Genomic DNA, 22,538 nt, shown 5'->3' on the forward strand with positions numbered 1-22,538 from the left:
AATATTCGATAAGAGTTTAACAGAACAGAACAGAACGCAACGCTACGCTCGGTTCTCGACGAACGAATAAAAATATCACCCCGCGTGCGACTACTTTTATAACGGACCGTCTACCGACTCAGGCCACGCCCATTCGTCCTAGCCTTCCTATGCGCCGAACTGAACCGACCGCACGGAGGGTATAAAGCCTAAGCCGCGACCGCCGGTCCGATACCAGTCGTGAGTCGTCAGTTGGAGAGGAAGGTTGTCTGTTCCGGTGGTGAGTTTGCTTTTGCATATTTTTTGCTTTTGTGAATCTGCCGTCGTGCTGTGACCCAACGCTCCAGTGAAGTTCACCGAGTTCGCTGCGTTACTGTGCTTTTCAGCGCGCTATCGCTAGCATCCCTTGTGCAACGTTTCGCAACGTTTTCCATCGGCTACGCTGCTTTTTTCAAAGCGATTAGTGGTCGATGTGGCACAAATAATTTCGCAACCACAACACGTCCCAGGCTCTGTCAGTGCCACCATGGCGCAGGCAGGGGCCCCAGGAGATGCCATGCTGTCGAGAATCTTGGCCATCGTGTCCAGGATGGAGGCAGCATTGAAGAAGCATGCCAGAAGGATCTCGAGGATCGAGAAGAAAATGGAGGAGGTCTACACCCCGGCCGAGACCTCCACCGACGATGACACCTCGGACTCGGACGAGTCCATGGACATCACGTCCGAAGAGGCCCCCCTGGAGTCCCCCTTCGAGGAGGTCCCCACCGCCAGAGCTGGCGCAAAGAGGCCAGCCACCCCCACCCCCCAGCCAGTCTTCACGACTGGCAATATGTTCTCCGCCCTTAGCGGCGAGGAGCAAGCCCCCACGCCTTCCACTTCGGCCAAAAAGCCGAAAATTGCGTCTCCGCCCCCGACCGTGAAGCCCAAGCCACCAGCCAAGCCCGCGGCCACGGAGAAGCCAGCCCCATCTGCTGCTGGCAAGAAGCAGCAGAAAAATGCCAAGCCCCAGACAGCCCCCCATGCTGCCAAGCAGCAAAAGAAGCCCCAGCCCCAGCCCCCGGCAGGCCCAAGCCGGGACACCGCCAGGGCCAAGCCCGCCACCACCGCCGAGACCACCCCGGTCGTCGACGAGACCCCCGCCGAGCCCCGGCCCGAGCCCCAGGAGGAGACCATGGAGACGGAGGTCCCCGTGGTGACACCACGTCCCCCAACCACCCCGAAAAGCAGGATTCCGCCCATAATCCTGCGGGACGGCCAGAGATGGTCAGAAGTTTCGCGTCGGATGACGGAAAACTCCATCCGGTATTCGAAGGCGAAATCCACCCCGGAAGGGGTGCGCATTCAGCCGGTCGAGGTGAGCGACTTCAGAAGCCTGGTAAGACTTCTGGACAACATGAAGGTGCAGTATCACACCTTCACGCTCCCGGAGGAGAAAACTCTCCGCGTAGTCATCCGCGGCATCGCCGTAGGAGTTGCCAGCCAGGAGGTGTTGGAAGACCTGGAGTCTCTGGGTCTCCAACCAATTCAGGTCAGTCGGATGAGCCGAAACGACCGCCCGATGCCCCTCGTCCTCGCCGAGATGCCTATGGCCAAGAAGGCCGAAGTTTTCGAGGTGAAGACACTTTGCGGCCTCTCCGTCAAGGTGGAGAAGCCCCATAAGAGGAAGGATGCTGCCCAGTGCCACCGCTGCCAGCGGTTCCACCACTCCCAGCGGAACTGCAGGGCCGAACACCGTTGCGTCAAGTGCGGCGCCGATCACCAGACCAGCGACTGCGAGAAGCAACGCAGGCAGCCCGCGAAATGCGCGAATTGTAGCGGGCCACACCCGGCCAGCTACAAGGGGTGTCCCAAGTTCCCCAAATCGCAGCAACAGAAGGCTTCCAAGAAGCCTCCCACATCGTCCAAGACGACCGCCCCCAGGACCGCCGCCCCCAAACGCGGTGCCCTCCCCAAGGCCACCCCAAAACCCAAACCCGCTCCCGTTCCCAAGAAGGTCGCCCTCACGGCTCGCCAACAGGCCGACCTGCAGCTCCAGAAGACCCAACTGATGACCGCCATCGCCGCCGCCAAGGACTCGCAGTCCATGGCGGAGAAAATGGCGGCATTCCTTCCCCTCCTTTTTAAAAATTAGATGGGTAGTACGCCACTAATTGTAAATTCATTACAGATCGCCTTCTGGAATGCCAATGGACTCCGGAGCGGGCGTTATGAACTCGAAGAGTTCATGGAAGACCACCAGCTCGATGCCATCCTCGTCAACGAGACGAACCTCCTGTGGGACTCCCGAGATCCCAAGATGCCGGGTTACACCTTGCACCGAACGGAACGACGGGACGGAAACGGGAGAGGAACGGCCATCTACGTAAGAAAAGAGATTAAACACTCTTCTTCTTACGTCCCCGATCTCCGACAACTAGAAGCGACGGCGGTAACCGTTGTGACTGCGAGAGGGCCTCTGCGCCTAATCGCTTGTTACAACAACTCCAACACGCTCCAGGTTGAAGACATCGCTGACCTCGTCGCAGGCGAAGAGGCCACCATCGCAGCTGGCGATTTCAACGCCAAGCATTCGGACTGGCACAGCCGCCAGAACAACGCGAACGGAAGGCGTCTCCTAACCTTCCTCCATAACACCGCGGAAGTAGACGTCATCTCCACCGAGGAACCGACGTTCTACCACCGAGCCCGACCAGATGCACCAGGTGATGTCTTGGACATTGCCCTCGTCAAGAATCTCCGACACGAAGTGGACGTCAACGTCGTCGACGAGCTCCACTCCGACCACCTCCCGGTGATTATGCGCATCGGGAACGAACCCAACGATCCCGCGGCCAACATAATCACGACCACGGACTGGACGAAATTCGCCGAACATATCAAGGGCAACTTTGGTGAGTTTGTAACGAATTTCCAGGACAGCGAGCAAGTCGAAAGAGCAACCCTGGACTACGAAAATCGTATCCGAGCCTCCATCGACGCGACCTCAATTCGACGCCCTGTGCGGCCATTCAAACGGCCCGCGATACCACAGCGTATCGCGAATCTCATCAGGGAAAAGAACAGAGCCAGACGAACAGCACGACGAACTGGAGAACAGGACGACCGGACTGCAGCGAACCGCCTCCAATGGGAAGTCCGGCGAGCACTGCTCAATCTTAGGAACGAGCAGTGGGAACAACGACTAGAATCCCTGAACACCGTGGACGGATCGACCTGGAAAATGGCCAATGCGCTGAGAAGCGACAAGCGGCCACTTCCACCGATCCACAGCGCGAACAACGGCATCGTCTTCACAGAAGAGGACAAAGCCGCCGCCTTCGCTCACAGTCTGGAGAACCAATGCCAGACGAACATCGACCCTGATGCAGATGACGAGCACCTGGACCTCGTCGAGGAAACCGTCGAAGAAATTCGAATGGCAGAACCCGACGAAGACGACCAGATCCGCGAAGTCCATCCCGACGAAATCCGCGAAATCATCCGACTCCTCAAACCCAGGAAAGCCCCAGGCCCAGATGGCATCCCGAACAAAGCATTGAAGAACCTCTCCGACGAAGCCATCGTCGCACTAGCAGGTATAATTAATGCAATGTTTAAATTCCGTCTTTTTCCAGCTAGGTGGAAAGAAGCCCACGTCATTTTCATCCCGAAACCGGGGAAAAATCACATTTTCCCGGAAAATCATCGACCCATCAGTCTCCTATCGTCCGTGGGGAAGATCGCTGAACGTGTGATTCGGAAACGGCTAGCTGAGTTCGTCAACGAACGAGGCGTAGTCCCCGATGAACAGTTCGGTTTTCGCCCCCAACACTCAACCTCCGAACAACTCCTCCGAGTAGTCGAATTCGCCGCAAAATCAATTGAATGGAAACAATTGACTGGCGCGGTGTTCCTCGACGTTGCGAAGGCTTTCGACACCGTCTGGCATGATGGACTTGTTTACAAGCTTCACCAAGCAGGCGTGCCGTTGGCGATGGTGCAGCTCATCCAATCTTTCCTGGATTCCCGCACGTTTAAAGCACGCATTGGGCACGCTTTATCTGCGGAGCATCCAATTAGCGCAGGAGTCCCCCAGGGCTCGGCGCTTTCCCCGCTCCTGTACGCGGTTTTCACCGCGGACATACCCAAACTCCCCCGAACTAGCCTTGCGATCTACGCGGACGACACGGCTATCCTTACGCGCTCCAAAATGCCGCACCTCGTAACCTCCTACTTACAGGAGGCCGTGGATGCGCTGGAGGAGTGGTGCAAACGATGGCTCATTACAGTCAATCCAGAAAAGAGCACTGCGCTTCTTATCTCGAAAAGACGTACTGGGCCTGAAGGAAACGTCACGATGTTTAACCGGGTCATCCCTTGGCGGAGCCAAGCAAAATACCTAGGTGTCATCGTCGACAAACGGCTGTCCTTTATCCCTCATATTGACTACATCGTGGCCAATACGAACAAGATAAAGGGTTCGTTGTCTGCGCTGATCGGAAGGCGCAGTAAGGTGTCGATCAGGAACAAGTTGTTGCTGTATCGCGCCATCATCCGCCCCACCATGTCCTATGCTTCAGTGGCCTGGAGCTATGAACCCTCCAAAACCCAGTTCCACCGTCTGGAAGTCATCCAGACGAAAATTCTCCGACAGGTTTTCAAAGCCCCATGGTTCGTCAGAAACGCCCAACTGCTCCGAGAGGCCAACCTCCCGCCGCTGAAGGAGTTCCTGCACGAAGTCGCCCTCCGAGCCTTCAGGAAAGCTGAAGAGCACCCCAACCCCCTGGTGCGAGAAGCCGTCGACTACGAGTTCGACGAGGAAGCCCCCCCCAGTCGCAAGCGGCCCCGTAGGGCGCTGCTTGAAGACCGAATCGGCAAGTAACACCACCTGCCGTCTCCACCGACCGGCCTTTCCCGGCCTTCCCAAATTCCCGACCGCATCGCCTCCAAGGTGTTGCACATCTAACGCCAGCGCATAGCGCATTGTTTCTGTTTCAGATCTCTCCACCGGCCGCAGGACCGCGAGGAAGAGCCGACGATGGGGGCCAACTCCTAGGCAATCAATAGCTCAACCGAGCTCGGTAGCGCAGCCCCCGCTGTGTCTACCGGGATGCGCGTTGTGGGTGTAAGGGACAATGTCCTGGTACCCGAGCAGAAGAAGGAGGGGTTTTAGGGCGGTAACCATTCCCCCAGTACCACCGTAGGCCGCAGAAGAGGCCAAGAACCATTACGGTGGTCTGCGTAGACATTTCCCCTCCACCAAAAAAAAAAAAAAAAAAAAAAAAAACCGGTCCGATACATAACCGAATAACGCAGCAGTCGATTACGTGTGTCGTCGCCGCTCGTCGCTCGCTCTTCTTGTTTATATTTCGTTTTTCGCAAGAAAATTAAAGAAAATGTCAGGACGTGGAAAGGGAGGAAAAGTCAAGGGAAAGGCGAAGTCCCGTTCGAGCCGTGCCGGTCTTCAGTTCCCCGTCGGCAGGATCCATCGTCTCCTCCGTAAAGGAAACTACGCCGAACGCGTCGGTGCCGGAGCTCCCGTCTACCTCGCCGCCGTCATGGAATATCTGGCCGCCGAAGTTCTCGAGTTGGCAGGAAACGCCGCCAGAGACAACAAGAAGACCAGGATCATTCCCAGACATTTGCAGTTGGCGATCAGGAACGACGAAGAGTTGAACAAGCTCCTTTCCGGAGTGACGATCGCCCAAGGCGGCGTTCTGCCCAACATCCAGGCGGTCCTCTTGCCCAAGAAGACCGAAAAGAAGCCTTAAACTCTTTTCATTTTTTTTAAAGAAACGGACCGGACGGACGACCGCTTTACCGAGAAAAAAAAAGAAAAACAACAACCCACATCATCGGCCCTTCTCAGGGCCACTAATTTTTTTCAAACGATTAAATGCTCGCAAACTTATCTTAATGGAAAACAAACAAAAAAAAATAATAGAAAGAAAGAAAAGTACTTTATATGACACGATATCGTTTTTCGATTCGAAAACGTTAATTTTTTTCTTATTGTTCGTTCATTTTTAAGCTTTCTCTCTGTCACTTCTCGTGAATTTTACTGCAAACGTTTAAAAATACGTGATTTTAATTTAATTTTTTTCCTTTTTCCATTTTATATCGTCATTATTATTTCTTTAAAAAAAACCAACACAACCAACCATTCATTCATTCATTCATTCATTCATTCATTATTTATTCTCGACATATAGTAAGCGAAATTTTTTATTCGTTAGAAAAATTTTGTGGTTCTGAAAAGAACCGTTTTTTTTTTTTTCTCCGATCTCGTTTGTTGTCGTGGCGTATATACGGAAAAGTCAAAGAATCAAAATCAGCGACGATTAAATTTCTTGCTATTGCAAAAAATTAACCGCCGAAACCGTAGAGGGTGCGTCCTTGACGTTTCAAAGCGTAGACGACGTCCATGGCGGTGACGGTCTTACGTTTGGCGTGTTCGGTGTAGGTGACGGCGTCACGGATCACGTTCTCGAGGAACACCTTGAGGACGCCTCTGGTTTCTTCGTAGATCAACCCGGAGATACGTTTCACACCGCCGCGACGGGCCAATCTTCTGATGGCCGGTTTCGTTATGCCCTGGATGTTGTCGCGCAGGACTTTGCGATGACGTTTCGCGCCACCTTTTCCCAAGCCTTTGCCTCCTTTTCCTCTACCGGTCATCTTGGAATATCTTCGAAGAAGCTTGCGAGCGACGTGGATTCAGAACGGTGTTCGTAAGGGAACTGCGAAAATTACGAAATTCGGCGTCGTTTTATAACGTTTCCGAGCTACGCCCATTTCTGGTCCCGCTCGACCAATAGACACGCGCAGAGAGCGACTTTGTAGCGGTGAACGTTATATAAGGTTCGCCGCGAGCCCGTCGGCCGTTATTTCCAGTCAACGTGTTCGTAACGTCCGTCTGCTGCGTGTTCGTTCGTCGATCGATTTTAATCTTTCGCTTATTTTTTCGAAATGGCAAGAACAAAACAGACCGCTCGTAAATCTACGGGAGGAAAAGCCCCCAGAAAACAGCTCGCCACTAAGGCCGCGAGAAAAAGCGCACCGGCGACCGGCGGCGTCAAGAAACCCCATCGTTACAGGCCCGGAACCGTCGCTCTCCGAGAGATCCGTCGTTATCAGAAGAGCACCGAACTTTTGATCCGCAAACTGCCCTTCCAACGTCTCGTCAGGGAGATCGCCCAGGACTTCAAGACCGACTTGCGTTTCCAGAGTTCCGCCGTGATGGCTCTCCAGGAAGCTAGCGAAGCTTACCTCGTCGGTCTCTTCGAAGATACCAACTTGTGCGCCATCCACGCCAAACGCGTCACCATCATGCCCAAAGACATCCAGCTGGCGAGACGCATTCGCGGAGAAAGAGCTTAAAAAAAAAAAATCGACCGACCATCAATCACACCGTCATCTCTCAACTGTCAGTTCTCTTTTCGAAAGAGACAAAAAAATCGGTTCTTTTCAGAACCTCAATATTTTTCCTAACGAATAAAAAATTAAGCAACTTTTTCGAGAATCGAATCGTTCGAAAACTTAAATAAAAGATAAAAAATTTAAATTAAGGCATGCAAATTCATTCATTCATTCAAATCAATCTTATCAATCATTTATTTATTTCTTTCTTTCTTTCTTTCTTTCATTCATTATTCGATTTATATGGTCGAGCGAAAATTTTAATTCGTTTGAAAAAAATTTGTGGCCCTGAAAAGGGCCATTTATGCGTGCCCCTTCGTCGATATGTACGATCGGAGCACCGCCGGGAAACAACAACAACGACGTCGTCGTCATCATCTTCTTCGAACGCTCACTTTTTTCTTTTCGGAGAAGCGGCTTTCTTCGCTTTGGCGGAGACGGCCTTGGTGGACTTGGGTTTCGGAGCTTTCGGTTTCTTCGTGGGTCCGGCCTTGTTAGATCTTTTCGCTTTCGAAGGAGATTTCGCCTTCGACGCCGCTCTGGCGGCAGCGGCGGCGGCGGCCTTCTTCTCTGCGGCGGAGGCGCTGGCAGCGGCGGCGGCGGCCTTCTTCGCTTTGGCCACGGAAGCGGTCTTCTTTTCGGCGGCGGCCTTTTTCGCTTTCGGCGCGGTCTTCTTCGAAACCTTAGAAGCCGCCTTCTCGCCGGCGGCGGCGGCGGCGGCTCCGGCGGAAGCGCGTTTTCCCGCGCCTATCGCGGCTTTCTTCGTCCTGCCGGCGCCGGATTTCCTCTTCCTTTCGGCGGCGGAGGCGGCGGCTTTGGCACCGCCGGCGGTCGTGGAGGCCAACTTGAAAGAACCGGAAGCACCTTTGCCTTTCGTCTGGACGAGGGAACCGGAAGCGACGGCGCCTTTCAGGTATTTCTTGATGAACGGAGCAACTTTTTCGGCGTCGACCTTGTAGTTGGCGGCGACGAATTTTTTGATGGCCTGGAGGGACGATCCGCCGCGTTCTTTCAAACCTTTGATGGCGTTGGTCACCATCTCCGAAGTCGGCGGATGGGAAGGTTTGCTCCTGGGATTCTTCGCTTTCTTTTCCTTCTTGGCGTGAGGCGTTCCGGCGGAGGAGGCGGCGGCCGAAGCTGTCACCGCGGCGGAAGCTGTTTGATTTTCTACGTCTGCCATTTTACCGAACAACTGATTGTTTTTGTTATTAAAAAAAGTCGATGGTTATCGGTCGCACGATCGAATTTGAATAGTGGCGAAAACGACGTCTAAGTGTCCCCGACGTAAACCAAGCGGACTGTAAACTAAACGCGCGACTTTGACGGAATTCGCTCGAAATCGGCGGCCTCGCGCTCGACTTTCGGGTGATGACATCGTTCTCTTTTCGCCGTCACCACCGCCTCCTTGTCGTTAGACGGACGAAACACGGCCTCAGACCTTCCTCGACGTTTATTCGAGTATTTTTCGACGAAGCGGGAATCGGCGAATCGGCAGGGCGTCCGTCCGGACGCTCGCTCGAAGAAGACCTTGTCAAAAGTCGAACAACGTACCGAAGGTGGACGTCGACGCTCCGACGTCCGTCGTCGCCGCCACCGTGACGACGCTTCGACGAGGTGAGCCTCCGTCCATGCTTTCCGGTTTTTTACACCCTCGGGGACGATCGGAAGACGTTTTCTCGTCAAAAAACGCCTCCGAAAGAGGCAAGGTACGGTCAAAATCGTCACCGCTTCGAAGCGACTCTTCCGATTTCGACGATCTCCTGGGGCACGGGGGGCTCCTTCGACGTAGATCGTCGAACGAAAACGACGGAACGGACTTTCGGCCGTCCTCCGGTGGCGGTCTCGTCTCTGTACGAGGATGGGAACATTAAAAATTTCCATGTCGAAGCCGCGACGAGATGATTCGGTCTCGTCGTTTCCTCGTACCTCGAAACGACGAGGAAATTCGGATTTTTTTTATTTTTTTCCGTACGAGATCGATCGACGATCGAAATTGCACGTCTGACGAAAATTTCCTTGCGGATTTTTCCAAAAGTTTCTTCGTTTCGAGTGTCGTTTTCGAGCCGGGACCGAGCGCGGAAACCCGCAGCACCGCACCGACGGCGAACGAAAATTCTTTCTTCGATTCACGTACGATACGTTTTCTGTCTTTCCTGTGGCCGCTTTTCATAGTTTTATTTTCTTTTTTTTTTTTCCTTCTTCTTTCGAAGATCTGAAAGACTGTACATTCTATGGAGTTTATTTAATCTATTATTGTTTACAGACGAACGAACTTCGAACTATTTTAACATCTTTCAACTATTATTTTTTAATTCAATTCACTTACACTATTATATTATCAAGGCAAGTGTTTTTCAAAGCATTCGAACCATCGAGATACGGCGAATTTATGACGGCGGTTGTTTGTAAAATATTGCAAATGCTGCTTTTTGGGTTATATTTATATATATGTTGTCCAGGACTTGTTTTTTACGTATATTTACGATTACATTCACACACAGGTGGCCAGGTGGCGGTAGGGGTAATTAATCCGGCGGACGAAGATGGTTTATGGTTTGTTTTTACCTACGTCCGCCGTGATTGTGCCTTATGTGCCTGGTTCGTCTCTTTGTCGGTCTTGTCGTCCTTTCCCTATCCTGTCGGTGGCATTCGTCTGTTAGTTGTACGTGCGTGATGTGCTTGTTTGTTTGTTTGGTATTTTGTGTTGCAGACCGCTGCGCTGTGCTGCGCTCCTCGATCTTCGATGTTCGTTCGTCGGATCTTGGCACTTTTGCTTCGACGTTTCGACTTCTCGGATCCATTTCTACTGATTTTTTACCCTTATCATCAGGCAACGGCCATACCACGTTGATAGCACCGGTTCTCGTCCGATCACCGAAGTTAAGCAACGTCGGGCGCGGTCAGTACTTGGATGGGTGACCGCTTGGGAACACCGCGTGCCGTTGTCTTCTTCTTTTTGTTAAACTTTAGTTTTTAGTAAAAAAACGATGTGTTTATTATAAGTAGTATGTCATAAGTTAAGCTAGTTTTTAATTTAGAATTTAAGTTAGTCGCTAAGATTTTCCACTCGCGTCCTTCGACTCGAAATTTTCAAACACTCCGCTCCCTTCTCCCGACCGATTTTTTGTTTTTGTTTTGCCCTATCGCGAACACCCCCCTTATTCTTTTTTTTTTTTTTTTTTTTTTTTTTAAGTCCAAAAAAAAATTTACAAGTCCAGATCAGATCGAGGTGTCGCGTAACGACACTCTACTAGGTTTATAAAATAATGGATATTTATGTCTGCGACGATAAAATAAAATTTAAAGCACGACGAGAACTTATAAACGAACGCCGTACATGGACAACGAGATCAGAATCATTCAGGAAGACTCGAAAAGAAACGAATCGATGATTAAATATCTTTTAATTTGAAATTTATTCACGCTCGATCGTGAAAATGCAAAAAAACGGCCGTTTTGTTAGGAACATGCGTTATTTATCGTACGCGAGTTCCTCGAACAGACGGCCAGTATAGATTTGCATCAGTTTCGTAATTCTAGTATTAAAATAATGATAAAAAACGCGACCGTTTTCTTCTCGATCTTATGATTTCCTGATAAAATCGATCGTAGAGAGCACAGCGCTTCGTTATGAAGAAATAAATAATATAAATTCCTTCTTGCGGCGGGGGGAAAAAAAGAAAGAAAAAAAAAACAAGTACGTTCCCGTGACCTGACTTATTTACATATCGTATAAAAATCGATCGATAAAAATATATCGCTGTTTTTTAACATAGTTTCATTTCGAAAACCTCTAACCGAAATCGATCGTACGTACGTACGACGCGGACGGAATTTAAACATCGCACACCCCGAAACGAAAAGTATCATTTTATTCGTTCATTTAATAATCGAATAATAATAAAGGGGAAAGAAACATTCTCGAGGTTCGTTAATCTCTTATTTGTAAGGAATGCGATTTGTGGTTCTGAAAAGAACCGATTTGTTTGTTGTTGTTGTTGTTTTTTTTTTTTTTCCGGAAAGATGGACGACGGACGACGACAGAAATGATAACAAAATCATTCTACTTGGAGCTGGTGTACTTGGTGACGGCTTTGGTACCTTCGGAGACGGCGTGCTTGGCCAATTCACCGGGCAAGAGGAGACGTACGGCGGTCTGAATCTCCCTGCTGGTGATGGTCGAACGTTTGTTGTAGTGGGCGAGGCGGGAAGCTTCGGCGGCGATACGTTCGAAGATGTCGTTCACGAAACTGTTCATGATGGACATCGCCTTGCTCGAGATACCGGTGTCGGGATGTACTTGTTTCAACACCTTGTAGATGTAGATAGCGTAGCTCTCCTTCCTCCTGCGCTTCTTCTTCTTGTCGCTCTTCGAAATGTTCTTTTGGGCCTTTCCGGCCTTCTTGGCGGCTTTACCGCTAGTCTTGGGTGGCATCTTCGAATATTCGATAAGAGTTTAACAGAACAGAACAGAACGCAACGCTACGCTCGGTTCTCGACGAACGAATAAAAATATCACCCCGCGTGCGACTACTTTTATAACGGACCGTCTACCGACTCAGGCCACGCCCATTCGTCCTAGCCTTCCTATGCGCCGAACTGAACCGACCGCACGGAGGGTATAAAGCCTAAGCCGCGACCGCCGGTCCGATACATAACCGAATAACGCAGCAGTCGATTACGTGTGTCGTCGCCGCTCGTCGCTCGCTCTTCTTGTTTATATTTCGTTTTTCGCAAGAAAATTAAAGAAAATGTCAGGACGTGGAAAGGGAGGAAAAGTCAAGGGAAAGGCGAAGTCCCGTTCGAGCCGTGCCGGTCTTCAGTTCCCCGTCGGCAGGATCCATCGTCTCCTCCGTAAAGGAAACTACGCCGAACGCGTCGGTGCCGGAGCTCCCGTCTACCTCGCCGCCGTCATGGAATATCTGGCCGCCGAAGTTCTCGAGTTGGCAGGAAACGCCGCCAGAGACAACAAGAAGACCAGGATCATTCCCAGACATTTGCAGTTGGCGATCAGGAACGACGAAGAGTTGAACAAGCTCCTTTCCGGAGTGACGATCGCCCAAGGCGGCGTTCTGCCCAACATCCAGGCGGTCCTCTTGCCCAAGAAGACCGAAAAGAAGCCTTAAACTCTTTTCATTTTTTTTAAAGAAACGGACCGGACGGACGACCGCTTTACCGAGAAAAAAAAAGAAAAACAACAACCCACATCATCGGCCCTTCTCAGGGCCACTAATTTTTTTCAAACGATTAAATGCTCGCAAACTTATCTTAATGGAAAACAAACAAAAAAAAATAATAGAAAGAAAGAAAAGTACTTTATATGACACGATATCGTTTTTCGATTCGAAAACGTTAATTTTTTTCTTATTGTTCGTTCATTTTTAAGCTTTCTCTCTGTCACTTCTCGTGAATTTTACTGCAAACGTTTAAAAATACGTGATTTTAATTTAATTTTTTTCCTTTTTCCATTTTATATCGTCATTATTATTTCTTTAAAAAAAACCAACACAACCAACCATTCATTCATTCATTCATTCATTCATTCATTATTTATTCTCGACATATAGTAAGCGAAATTTTTTATTCGTTAGAAAAATTTTGTGGTTCTGAAAAGAACCGTTTTTTTTTTTTTCTCCGATCTCGTTTGTTGTCGTGGCGTATATACGGAAAAGTCAAAGAATCAAAATCAGCGACGATTAAATTTCTTGCTATTGCAAAAAATTAACCGCCGAAACCGTAGAGGGTGCGTCCTTGACGTTTCAAAGCGTAGACGACGTCCATGGCGGTGACGGTCTTACGTTTGGCGTGTTCGGTGTAGGTGACGGCGTCACGGATCACGTTCTCGAGGAACACCTTGAGGACGCCTCTGGTTTCTTCGTAGATCAACCCGGAGATACGTTTCACACCGCCGCGACGGGCCAATCTTCTGATGGCCGGTTTCGTTATGCCCTGGATGTTGTCGCGCAGGACTTTGCGATGACGTTTCGCGCCACCTTTTCCCAAGCCTTTGCCTCCTTTTCCTCTACCGGTCATCTTGGAATATCTTCGAAGAAGCTTGCGAGCGACGTGGATTCAGAACGGTGTTCGTAAGGGAACTGCGAAAATTACGAAATTCGGCGTCGTTTTATAACGTTTCCGAGCTACGCCCATTTCTGGTCCCGCTCGACCAATAGACACGCGCAGAGAGCGACTTTGTAGCGGTGAACGTTATATAAGGTTCGCCGCGAGCCCGTCGGCCGTTATTTCCAGTCAACGTGTTCGTAACGTCCGTCTGCTGCGTGTTCGTTCGTCGATCGATTTTAATCTTTCGCTTATTTTTTCGAAATGGCAAGAACAAAACAGACCGCTCGTAAATCTACGGGAGGAAAAGCCCCCAGAAAACAGCTCGCCACTAAGGCCGCGAGAAAAAGCGCACCGGCGACCGGCGGCGTCAAGAAACCCCATCGTTACAGGCCCGGAACCGTCGCTCTCCGAGAGATCCGTCGTTATCAGAAGAGCACCGAACTTTTGATCCGCAAACTGCCCTTCCAACGTCTCGTCAGGGAGATCGCCCAGGACTTCAAGACCGACTTGCGTTTCCAGAGTTCCGCCGTGATGGCTCTCCAGGAAGCTAGCGAAGCTTACCTCGTCGGTCTCTTCGAAGATACCAACTTGTGCGCCATCCACGCCAAACGCGTCACCATCATGCCCAAAGACATCCAGCTGGCGAGACGCATTCGCGGAGAAAGAGCTTAAAAAAAAAAAATCGACCGACCATCAATCACACCGTCATCTCTCAACTGTCAGTTCTCTTTTCGAAAGAGACAAAAAAATCGGTTCTTTTCAGAACCTCAATATTTTTCCTAACGAATAAAAAATTAAGCAACTTTTTCGAGAATCGAATCGTTCGAAAACTTAAATAAAAGATAAAAAATTTAAATTAAGGCATGCAAATTCATTCATTCATTCAAATCAATCTTATCAATCATTTATTTATTTCTTTCTTTCTTTCTTTCTTTCATTCATTATTCGATTTATATGGTCGAGCGAAAATTTTAATTCGTTTGAAAAAAATTTGTGGCCCTGAAAAGGGCCATTTATGCGTGCCCCTTCGTCGATATGTACGATCGGAGCACCGCCGGGAAACAACAACAACGACGTCGTCGTCATCATCTTCTTCGAACGCTCACTTTTTTCTTTTCGGAGAAGCGGCTTTCTTCGCTTTGGCGGAGACGGCCTTGGTGGACTTGGGTTTCGGAGCTTTCGGTTTCTTCGTGGGTCCGGCCTTGTTAGATCTTTTCGCTTTCGAAGGAGATTTCGCCTTCGACGCCGCTCTGGCGGCAGCGGCGGCGGCGGCCTTCTTCTCTGCGGCGGAGGCGCTGGCAGCGGCGGCGGCGGCCTTCTTCGCTTTGGCCACGGAAGCGGTCTTCTTTTCGGCGGCGGCCTTTTTCGCTTTCGGCGCGGTCTTCTTCGAAACCTTAGAAGCCGCCTTCTCGCCGGCGGCGGCGGCGGCGGCTCCGGCGGAAGCGCGTTTTCCCGCGCCTATCGCGGCTTTCTTCGTCCTGCCGGCGCCGGATTTCCTCTTCCTTTCGGCGGCGGAGGCGGCGGCTTTGGCACCGCCGGCGGTCGTGGAGGCCAACTTGAAAGAACCGGAAGCACCTTTGCCTTTCGTCTGGACGAGGGAACCGGAAGCGACGGCGCCTTTCAGGTATTTCTTGATGAACGGAGCAACTTTTTCGGCGTCGACCTTGTAGTTGGCGGCGACGAATTTTTTGATGGCCTGGAGGGACGATCCGCCGCGTTCTTTCAAACCTTTGATGGCGTTGGTCACCATCTCCGAAGTCGGCGGATGGGAAGGTTTGCTCCTGGGATTCTTCGCTTTCTTTTCCTTCTTGGCGTGAGGCGTTCCGGCGGAGGAGGCGGCGGCCGAAGCTGTCACCGCGGCGGAAGCTGTTTGATTTTCTACGTCTGCCATTTTACCGAACAACTGATTGTTTTTGTTATTAAAAAAAGTCGATGGTTATCGGTCGCACGATCGAATTTGAATAGTGGCGAAAACGACGTCTAAGTGTCCCCGACGTAAACCAAGCGGACTGTAAACTAAACGCGCGACTTTGACGGAATTCGCTCGAAATCGGCGGCCTCGCGCTCGACTTTCGGGTGATGACATCGTTCTCTTTTCGCCGTCACCACCGCCTCCTTGTCGTTAGACGGACGAAACACGGCCTCAGACCTTCCTCGACGTTTATTCGAGTATTTTTCGACGAAGCGGGAATCGGCGAATCGGCAGGGCGTCCGTCCGGACGCTCGCTCGAAGAAGACCTTGTCAAAAGTCGAACAACGTACCGAAGGTGGACGTCGACGCTCCGACGTCCGTCGTCGCCGCCACCGTGACGACGCTTCGACGAGGTGAGCCTCCGTCCATGCTTTCCGGTTTTTTACACCCTCGGGGACGATCGGAAGACGTTTTCTCGTCAAAAAACGCCTCCGAAAGAGGCAAGGTACGGTCAAAATCGTCACCGCTTCGAAGCGACTCTTCCGATTTCGACGATCTCCTGGGGCACGGGGGGCTCCTTCGACGTAGATCGTCGAACGAAAACGACGGAACGGACTTTCGGCCGTCCTCCGGTGGCGGTCTCGTCTCTGTACGAGGATGGGAACATTAAAAATTTCCATGTCGAAGCCGCGACGAGATGATTCGGTCTCGTCGTTTCCTCGTACCTCGAAACGACGAGGAAATTCGGATTTTTTTTATTTTTTTCCGTACGAGATCGATCGACGATCGAAATTGCACGTCTGACGAAAATTTCCTTGCGGATTTTTCCAAAAGTTTCTTCGTTTCGAGTGTCGTTTTCGAGCCGGGACCGAGCGCGGAAACCCGCAGCACCGCACCGACGGCGAACGAAAATTCTTTCTTCGATTCACGTACGATACGTTTTCTGTCTTTCCTGTGGCCGCTTTTCATAGTTTTATTTTCTTTTTTTTTTTTCCTTCTTCTTTCGAAGATCTGAAAGACTGTACATTCTATGGAGTTTATTTAATCTATTATTGTTTACAGACGAACGAACTTCGAACTATTTTAACATCTTTCAACTATTATTTTTTAATTCAATTCACTTACACTATTATATTATCAAGGCAAGTGTTTTTCAAAGCATTCGAACCATCGAGATACGGCGAATTTATGACGGCGGTTGTTTGTAAAATATTGCAAATGCTGCTTTTTGGGTTATATTTATATATATGTTGTCCAGGACTTGTTTTTTACGTATATTTACGATTACATTCACACACAGGTGGCCAGGTGGCGGTAGGGGTAATTAATCCGGCGGACGAAGATGGTTTATGGTTTGTTTTTACCTACGTCCGCCGTGATTGTGCCTTATGTGCCTGGTTCGTCTCTTTGTCGGTCTTGTCGTCCTTTCCCTATCCTGTCGGTGGCATTCGTCTGTTAGTTGTACGTGCGTGATGTGCTTGTTTGTTTGTTTGGTATTTTGTGTTGCAGACCGCTGCGCTGTGCTGCGCTCCTCGATCTTCGATGTTCGTTCGTCGGATCTTGGCACTTTTGCTTCGACGTTTCGACTTCTCGGATCCATTTCTACTGATTTTTTACCCTTATCATCAGGCAACGGCCATACCACGTTGATAGCACCGGTTCTCGTCCGATCACCGAAGTTAAGCAACGTCGGGCGCGGTCAGTACTTGGATGGGTGACCGCTTGGGAACACCGCGTGCCGTTGTCTTCTTCTTTTTGTTAAACTTTAGTTTTTAGTAAAAAAACGATGTGTTTATTATAAGTAGTATGTCATAAGTTAAGCTAGTTTTTAATTTAGAATTTAAGTTAGTCGCTAAGATTTTCCACTCGCGTCCTTCGACTCGAAATTTTCAAACACTCCGCTCCCTTCTCCCGACCGATTTTTTGTTTTTGTTTTGCCCTATCGCGAACACCCCCCTTATTCTTTTTTTTTTTTTTTTTTTTTTTTTTAAGTCCAAAAAAAAATTTACAAGTCCAGATCAGATCGAGGTGTCGCGTAACGACACTCTACTAGGTTTATAAAATAATGGATATTTATGTCTGCGACGATAAAATAAAATTTAAAGCACGACGAGAACTTATAAACGAACGCCGTACATGGACAACGAGATCAGAATCATTCAGGAAGACTCGAAAAGAAACGAATCGATGATTAAATATCTTTTAATTTGAAATTTATTCACGCTCGATCGTGAAAATGCAAAAAAACGGCCGTTTTGTTAGGAACATGCGTTATTTATCGTACGCGAGTTCCTCGAACAGACGGCCAGTATAGATTTGCATCAGTTTCGTAATTCTAGTATTAAAATAATGATAAAAAACGCGACCGTTTTCTTCTCGATCTTATGATTTCCTGATAAAATCGATCGTAGAGAGCACAGCGCTTCGTTATGAAGAAATAAATAATATAAATTCCTTCTTGCGGCGGGGGGAAAAAAAGAAAGAAAAAAAAAACAAGTACGTTCCCGTGACCTGACTTATTTACATATCGTATAAAAATCGATCGATAAAAATATATCGCTGTTTTTTAACATAGTTTCATTTCGAAAACCTCTAACCGAAATCGATCGTACGTACGTACGACGCGGACGGAATTTAAACATCGCACACCCCGAAACGAAAAGTATCATTTTATTCGTTCATTTAATAATCGAATAATAATAAAGGGGAAAGAAACATTCTCGAGGTTCGTTAATCTCTTATTTGTAAGGAATGCGATTTGTGGTTCTGAAAAGAACCGATTTGTTTGTTGTTGTTGTTGTTTTTTTTTTTTTTCCGGAAAGATGGACGACGGACGACGACAGAAATGATAACAAAATCATTCTACTTGGAGCTGGTGTACTTGGTGACGGCTTTGGTACCTTCGGAGACGGCGTGCTTGGCCAATTCACCGGGCAAGAGGAGACGTACGGCGGTCTGAATCTCCCTGCTGGTGATGGTCGAACGTTTGTTGTAGTGGGCGAGGCGGGAAGCTTCGGCGGCGATACGTTCGAAGATGTCGTTCACGAAACTGTTCATGATGGACATCGCCTTGCTCGAGATACCGGTGTCGGGATGTACTTGTTTCAACACCTTGTAGATGTAGATAGCGTAGCTCTCCTTCCTCCTGCGCTTCTTCTTCTTGTCGCTCTTCGAAATGTTCTTTTGGGCCTTTCCGGCCTTCTTGGCGGCTTTACCGCTAGTCTTGGGTGGCATCTTCGAATATTCGATAAGAGTTTAACAGAACAGAACAGAACGCAACGCTACGCTCGGTTCTCGACGAACGAATAAAAATATCACCCCGCGTGCGACTACTTTTATAACGGACCGTCTACCGACTCAGGCCACGCCCATTCGTCCTAGCCTTCCTATGCGCCGAACTGAACCGACCGCACGGAGGGTATAAAGCCTAAGCCGCGACCGCCGGTCCGATACATAACCGAATAACGCAGCAGTCGATTACGTGTGTCGTCGCCGCTCGTCGCTCGCTCTTCTTGTTTATATTTCGTTTTTCGCAAGAAAATTAAAGAAAATGTCAGGACGTGGAAAGGGAGGAAAAGTCAAGGGAAAGGCGAAGTCCCGTTCGAGCCGTGCCGGTCTTCAGTTCCCCGTCGGCAGGATCCATCGTCTCCTCCGTAAAGGAAACTACGCCGAACGCGTCGGTGCCGGAGCTCCCGTCTACCTCGCCGCCGTCATGGAATATCTGGCCGCCGAAGTTCTCGAGTTGGCAGGAAACGCCGCCAGAGACAACAAGAAGACCAGGATCATTCCCAGACATTTGCAGTTGGCGATCAGGAACGACGAAGAGTTGAACAAGCTCCTTTCCGGAGTGACGATCGCCCAAGGCGGCGTTCTGCCCAACATCCAGGCGGTCCTCTTGCCCAAGAAGACCGAAAAGAAGCCTTAAACTCTTTTCATTTTTTTTAAAGAAACGGACCGGACGGACGACCGCTTTACCGAGAAAAAAAAAGAAAAACAACAACCCACATCATCGGCCCTTCTCAGGGCCACTAATTTTTTTCAAACGATTAAATGCTCGCAAACTTATCTTAATGGAAAACAAACAAAAAAAAATAATAGAAAGAAAGAAAAGTACTTTATATGACACGATATCGTTTTTCGATTCGAAAACGTTAATTTTTTTCTTATTGTTCGTTCATTTTTAAGCTTTCTCTCTGTCACTTCTCGTGAATTTTACTGCAAACGTTTAAAAATACGTGATTTTAATTTAATTTTTTTCCTTTTTCCATTTTATATCGTCATTATTATTTCTTTAAAAAAAACCAACACAACCAACCATTCATTCATTCATTCATTCATTCATTCATTATTTATTCTCGACATATAGTAAGCGAAATTTTTTATTCGTTAGAAAAATTTTGTGGTTCTGAAAAGAACCGTTTTTTTTTTTTTCTCCGATCTCGTTTGTTGTCGTGGCGTATATACGGAAAAGTCAAAGAATCAAAATCAGCGACGATTAAATTTCTTGCTATTGCAAAAAATTAACCGCCGAAACCGTAGAGGGTGCGTCCTTGACGTTTCAAAGCGTAGACGACGTCCATGGCGGTGACGGTCTTACGTTTGGCGTGTTCGGTGTAGGTGACGGCGTCACGGATCACGTTCTCGAGGAACACCTTGAGGACGCCTCTGGTTTCTTCGTAGATCAACCCGGAGATACGTTTCACACCGCCGCGACGGGCCAATCTTCTGATGGCCGGTTTCGTTATGCCCTGGATGTTGTCGCGCAGGACTTTGCGATGACGTTTCGCGCCACCTTTTCCCAAGCCTTTGCCTCCTTTTCCTCTACCGGTCATCTTGGAATATCTTCGAAGAAGCTTGCGAGCGACGTGGATTCAGAACGGTGTTCGTAAGGGAACTGCGAAAATTACGAAATTCGGCGTCGTTTTATAACGTTTCCGAGCTACGCCCATTTCTGGTCCCGCTCGACCAATAGACACGCGCAGAGAGCGACTTTGTAGCGGTGAACGTTATATAAGGTTCGCCGCGAGCCCGTCGGCCGTTATTTCCAGTCAACGTGTTCGTAACGTCCGTCTGCTGCGTGTTCGTTCGTCGATCGATTTTAATCTTTCGCTTATTTTTTCGAAATGGCAAGAACAAAACAGACCGCTCGTAAATCTACGGGAGGAAAAGCCCCCAGAAAACAGCTCGCCACTAAGGCCGCGAGAAAAAGCGCACCGGCGACCGGCGGCGTCAAGAAACCCCATCGTTACAGGCCCGGAACCGTCGCTCTCCGAGAGATCCGTCGTTATCAGAAGAGCACCGAACTTTTGATCCGCAAACTGCCCTTCCAACGTCTCGTCAGGGAGATCGCCCAGGACTTCAAGACCGACTTGCGTTTCCAGAGTTCCGCCGTGATGGCTCTCCAGGAAGCTAGCGAAGCTTACCTCGTCGGTCTCTTCGAAGATACCAACTTGTGCGCCATCCACGCCAAACGCGTCACCATCATGCCCAAAGACATCCAGCTGGCGAGACGCATTCGCGGAGAAAGAGCTTAAAAAAAAAAAATCGACCGACCATCAATCACACCGTCATCTCTCAACTGTCAGTTCTCTTTTCGAAAGAGACAAAAAAATCGGTTCTTTTCAGAACCTCAATATTTTTCCTAACGAATAAAAAATTAAGCAACTTTTTCGAGAATCGAATCGTTCGAAAACTTAAATAAAAGATAAAAAATTTAAATTAAGGCATGCAAATTCATTCATTCATTCAAATCAATCTTATCAATCATTTATTTATTTCTTTCTTTCTTTCTTTCTTTCATTCATTATTCGATTTATATGGTCGAGCGAAAATTTTAATTCGTTTGAAAAAAATTTGTGGCCCTGAAAAGGGCCATTTATGCGTGCCCCTTCGTCGATATGTACGATCGGAGCACCGCCGGGAAACAACAACAACGACGTCGTCGTCATCATCTTCTTCGAACGCTCACTTTTTTCTTTTCGGAGAAGCGGCTTTCTTCGCTTTGGCGGAGACGGCCTTGGTGGACTTGGGTTTCGGAGCTTTCGGTTTCTTCGTGGGTCCGGCCTTGTTAGATCTTTTCGCTTTCGAAGGAGATTTCGCCTTCGACGCCGCTCTGGCGGCAGCGGCGGCGGCGGCCTTCTTCTCTGCGGCGGAGGCGCTGGCAGCGGCGGCGGCGGCCTTCTTCGCTTTGGCCACGGAAGCGGTCTTCTTTTCGGCGGCGGCCTTTTTCGCTTTCGGCGCGGTCTTCTTCGAAACCTTAGAAGCCGCCTTCTCGCCGGCGGCGGCGGCGGCGGCTCCGGCGGAAGCGCGTTTTCCCGCGCCTATCGCGGCTTTCTTCGTCCTGCCGGCGCCGGATTTCCTCTTCCTTTCGGCGGCGGAGGCGGCGGCTTTGGCACCGCCGGCGGTCGTGGAGGCCAACTTGAAAGAACCGGAAGCACCTTTGCCTTTCGTCTGGACGAGGGAACCGGAAGCGACGGCGCCTTTCAGGTATTTCTTGATGAACGGAGCAACTTTTTCGGCGTCGACCTTGTAGTTGGCGGCGACGAATTTTTTGATGGCCTGGAGGGACGATCCGCCGCGTTCTTTCAAACCTTTGATGGCGTTGGTCACCATCTCCGAAGTCGGCGGATGGGAAGGTTTGCTCCTGGGATTCTTCGCTTTCTTTTCCTTCTTGGCGTGAGGCGTTCCGGCGGAGGAGGCGGCGGCCGAAGCTGTCACCGCGGCGGAAGCTGTTTGATTTTCTACGTCTGCCATTTTACCGAACAACTGATTGTTTTTGTTATTAAAAAAAGTCGATGGTTATCGGTCGCACGATCGAATTTGAATAGTGGCGAAAACGACGTCTAAGTGTCCCCGACGTAAACCAAGCGGACTGTAAACTAAACGCGCGACTTTGACGGAATTCGCTCGAAATCGGCGGCCTCGCGCTCGACTTTCGGGTGATGACATCGTTCTCTTTTCGCCGTCACCACCGCCTCCTTGTCGTTAGACGGACGAAACACGGCCTCAGACCTTCCTCGACGTTTATTCGAGTATTTTTCGACGAAGCGGGAATCGGCGAATCGGCAGGGCGTCCGTCCGGACGCTCGCTCGAAGAAGACCTTGTCAAAAGTCGAACAACGTACCGAAGGTGGACGTCGACGCTCCGACGTCCGTCGTCGCCGCCACCGTGACGACGCTTCGACGA

At 49.6% G+C, this 22,538-nt stretch overlaps 14 protein-coding genes and 2 non-coding genes across 16 annotated transcripts; 8 read left to right on the forward strand and 8 right to left on the reverse strand.

The window, feature by feature from the left end:
• The first annotated feature begins 5,354 nt into the window (after positions 1-5,354).
• LOC135135847 (histone H2A) lies at positions 5,355-5,729 on the forward strand. Its single transcript, XM_064064967.1, has one exon. The coding sequence runs from the start codon at positions 5,355-5,357 to the stop codon at positions 5,727-5,729; it is 375 nt and encodes a 124-aa protein (XP_063921037.1).
• A 595-nt stretch (positions 5,730-6,324) lies between these two features.
• On the reverse strand, positions 6,325-6,636 carry LOC135135885 (histone H4). Its single transcript, XM_064065005.1, has one exon. It carries the CDS (start codon positions 6,634-6,636, stop codon positions 6,325-6,327), a length of 312 nt encoding a protein of 103 aa, XP_063921075.1.
• Positions 6,637-6,927: 291 nt separating this feature from the next.
• Positions 6,928-7,338, forward strand: LOC135135849 (histone H3). The gene has a single exon (XM_064064968.1). It carries the CDS (start codon positions 6,928-6,930, stop codon positions 7,336-7,338), a length of 411 nt encoding a protein of 136 aa, XP_063921038.1.
• Positions 7,339-7,768: 430 nt separating this feature from the next.
• LOC135135850 (late histone H1-like) lies at positions 7,769-8,557 on the reverse strand. The gene has a single exon (XM_064064969.1). It carries the CDS (start codon positions 8,555-8,557, stop codon positions 7,769-7,771), a length of 789 nt encoding a protein of 262 aa, XP_063921039.1.
• A 1,649-nt stretch (positions 8,558-10,206) lies between these two features.
• Positions 10,207-10,325, forward strand: LOC135135972 (5S ribosomal RNA). The gene has a single exon (XR_010281656.1). It is a non-coding gene; the product is annotated as a 5S ribosomal RNA (ribosomal RNA).
• A 1,115-nt stretch (positions 10,326-11,440) lies between these two features.
• Positions 11,441-11,812, reverse strand: LOC135135851 (histone H2B). Its single transcript, XM_064064970.1, has one exon. The coding sequence runs from the start codon at positions 11,810-11,812 to the stop codon at positions 11,441-11,443; it is 372 nt and encodes a 123-aa protein (XP_063921040.1).
• A 316-nt stretch (positions 11,813-12,128) lies between these two features.
• Positions 12,129-12,503, forward strand: LOC135135852 (histone H2A). Its single transcript, XM_064064972.1, has one exon. It carries the CDS (start codon positions 12,129-12,131, stop codon positions 12,501-12,503), a length of 375 nt encoding a protein of 124 aa, XP_063921042.1.
• Positions 12,504-13,098: 595 nt separating this feature from the next.
• Positions 13,099-13,410, reverse strand: LOC135135943 (histone H4). Its single transcript, XM_064065071.1, has one exon. The coding sequence runs from the start codon at positions 13,408-13,410 to the stop codon at positions 13,099-13,101; it is 312 nt and encodes a 103-aa protein (XP_063921141.1).
• A 291-nt stretch (positions 13,411-13,701) lies between these two features.
• Positions 13,702-14,112, forward strand: LOC135135853 (histone H3). Its single transcript, XM_064064973.1, has one exon. It carries the CDS (start codon positions 13,702-13,704, stop codon positions 14,110-14,112), a length of 411 nt encoding a protein of 136 aa, XP_063921043.1.
• A 430-nt stretch (positions 14,113-14,542) lies between these two features.
• LOC135135854 (late histone H1-like) lies at positions 14,543-15,331 on the reverse strand. Its single transcript, XM_064064974.1, has one exon. It carries the CDS (start codon positions 15,329-15,331, stop codon positions 14,543-14,545), a length of 789 nt encoding a protein of 262 aa, XP_063921044.1.
• Positions 15,332-16,980: 1,649 nt separating this feature from the next.
• On the forward strand, positions 16,981-17,099 carry LOC135135973 (5S ribosomal RNA). Its single transcript, XR_010281657.1, has one exon. It is a non-coding gene; the product is annotated as a 5S ribosomal RNA (ribosomal RNA).
• Positions 17,100-18,214: 1,115 nt separating this feature from the next.
• Positions 18,215-18,586, reverse strand: LOC135135855 (histone H2B). Its single transcript, XM_064064975.1, has one exon. It carries the CDS (start codon positions 18,584-18,586, stop codon positions 18,215-18,217), a length of 372 nt encoding a protein of 123 aa, XP_063921045.1.
• A 316-nt stretch (positions 18,587-18,902) lies between these two features.
• Positions 18,903-19,277, forward strand: LOC135135856 (histone H2A). The gene has a single exon (XM_064064976.1). The coding sequence runs from the start codon at positions 18,903-18,905 to the stop codon at positions 19,275-19,277; it is 375 nt and encodes a 124-aa protein (XP_063921046.1).
• Positions 19,278-19,872: 595 nt separating this feature from the next.
• Positions 19,873-20,184, reverse strand: LOC135135944 (histone H4). Its single transcript, XM_064065072.1, has one exon. The coding sequence runs from the start codon at positions 20,182-20,184 to the stop codon at positions 19,873-19,875; it is 312 nt and encodes a 103-aa protein (XP_063921142.1).
• Positions 20,185-20,475: 291 nt separating this feature from the next.
• On the forward strand, positions 20,476-20,886 carry LOC135135857 (histone H3). Its single transcript, XM_064064977.1, has one exon. It carries the CDS (start codon positions 20,476-20,478, stop codon positions 20,884-20,886), a length of 411 nt encoding a protein of 136 aa, XP_063921047.1.
• Positions 20,887-21,316: 430 nt separating this feature from the next.
• On the reverse strand, positions 21,317-22,105 carry LOC135135858 (late histone H1-like). The gene has a single exon (XM_064064978.1). The coding sequence runs from the start codon at positions 22,103-22,105 to the stop codon at positions 21,317-21,319; it is 789 nt and encodes a 262-aa protein (XP_063921048.1).
• Positions 22,106-22,538: the final 433 nt, after the last annotated feature.

This window comes from Zophobas morio, unplaced genomic scaffold (assembly GCF_036711695.1).
Source record: "Zophobas morio isolate AGI-343-1 ecotype UQ-CSIRO unplaced genomic scaffold, CSIRO_AGI_Zmor_V1 ptg000025l, whole genome shotgun sequence".
NCBI lineage: Eukaryota > Metazoa > Arthropoda > Insecta > Coleoptera > Tenebrionidae > Zophobas > Zophobas morio.

Bases quoted from the DNA above. Each gene is read 5' to 3' on its own strand.
- LOC135135850 (XM_064064969.1), bottom strand. From the start codon at position 8,557: ATGGCAGACGTAGAAAATCAAACAGCTTCCGCCGCGGTGACAGCTTCG.
- LOC135135853 (XM_064064973.1), top strand. From the start codon at position 13,702: ATGGCAAGAACAAAACAGACCGCTCGTAAATCTACGGGAGGAAAAGCC.
- LOC135135854 (XM_064064974.1), bottom strand. From the start codon at position 15,331: ATGGCAGACGTAGAAAATCAAACAGCTTCCGCCGCGGTGACAGCTTCG.
- LOC135135847 (XM_064064967.1), top strand. From the start codon at position 5,355: ATGTCAGGACGTGGAAAGGGAGGAAAAGTCAAGGGAAAGGCGAAGTCC.
- LOC135135885 (XM_064065005.1), bottom strand. From the start codon at position 6,636: ATGACCGGTAGAGGAAAAGGAGGCAAAGGCTTGGGAAAAGGTGGCGCG.
- LOC135135943 (XM_064065071.1), bottom strand. From the start codon at position 13,410: ATGACCGGTAGAGGAAAAGGAGGCAAAGGCTTGGGAAAAGGTGGCGCG.
- LOC135135849 (XM_064064968.1), top strand. From the start codon at position 6,928: ATGGCAAGAACAAAACAGACCGCTCGTAAATCTACGGGAGGAAAAGCC.
- LOC135135858 (XM_064064978.1), bottom strand. From the start codon at position 22,105: ATGGCAGACGTAGAAAATCAAACAGCTTCCGCCGCGGTGACAGCTTCG.
- LOC135135855 (XM_064064975.1), bottom strand. From the start codon at position 18,586: ATGCCACCCAAGACTAGCGGTAAAGCCGCCAAGAAGGCCGGAAAGGCC.
- LOC135135857 (XM_064064977.1), top strand. From the start codon at position 20,476: ATGGCAAGAACAAAACAGACCGCTCGTAAATCTACGGGAGGAAAAGCC.
- LOC135135856 (XM_064064976.1), top strand. From the start codon at position 18,903: ATGTCAGGACGTGGAAAGGGAGGAAAAGTCAAGGGAAAGGCGAAGTCC.
- LOC135135852 (XM_064064972.1), top strand. From the start codon at position 12,129: ATGTCAGGACGTGGAAAGGGAGGAAAAGTCAAGGGAAAGGCGAAGTCC.
- LOC135135944 (XM_064065072.1), bottom strand. From the start codon at position 20,184: ATGACCGGTAGAGGAAAAGGAGGCAAAGGCTTGGGAAAAGGTGGCGCG.
- LOC135135851 (XM_064064970.1), bottom strand. From the start codon at position 11,812: ATGCCACCCAAGACTAGCGGTAAAGCCGCCAAGAAGGCCGGAAAGGCC.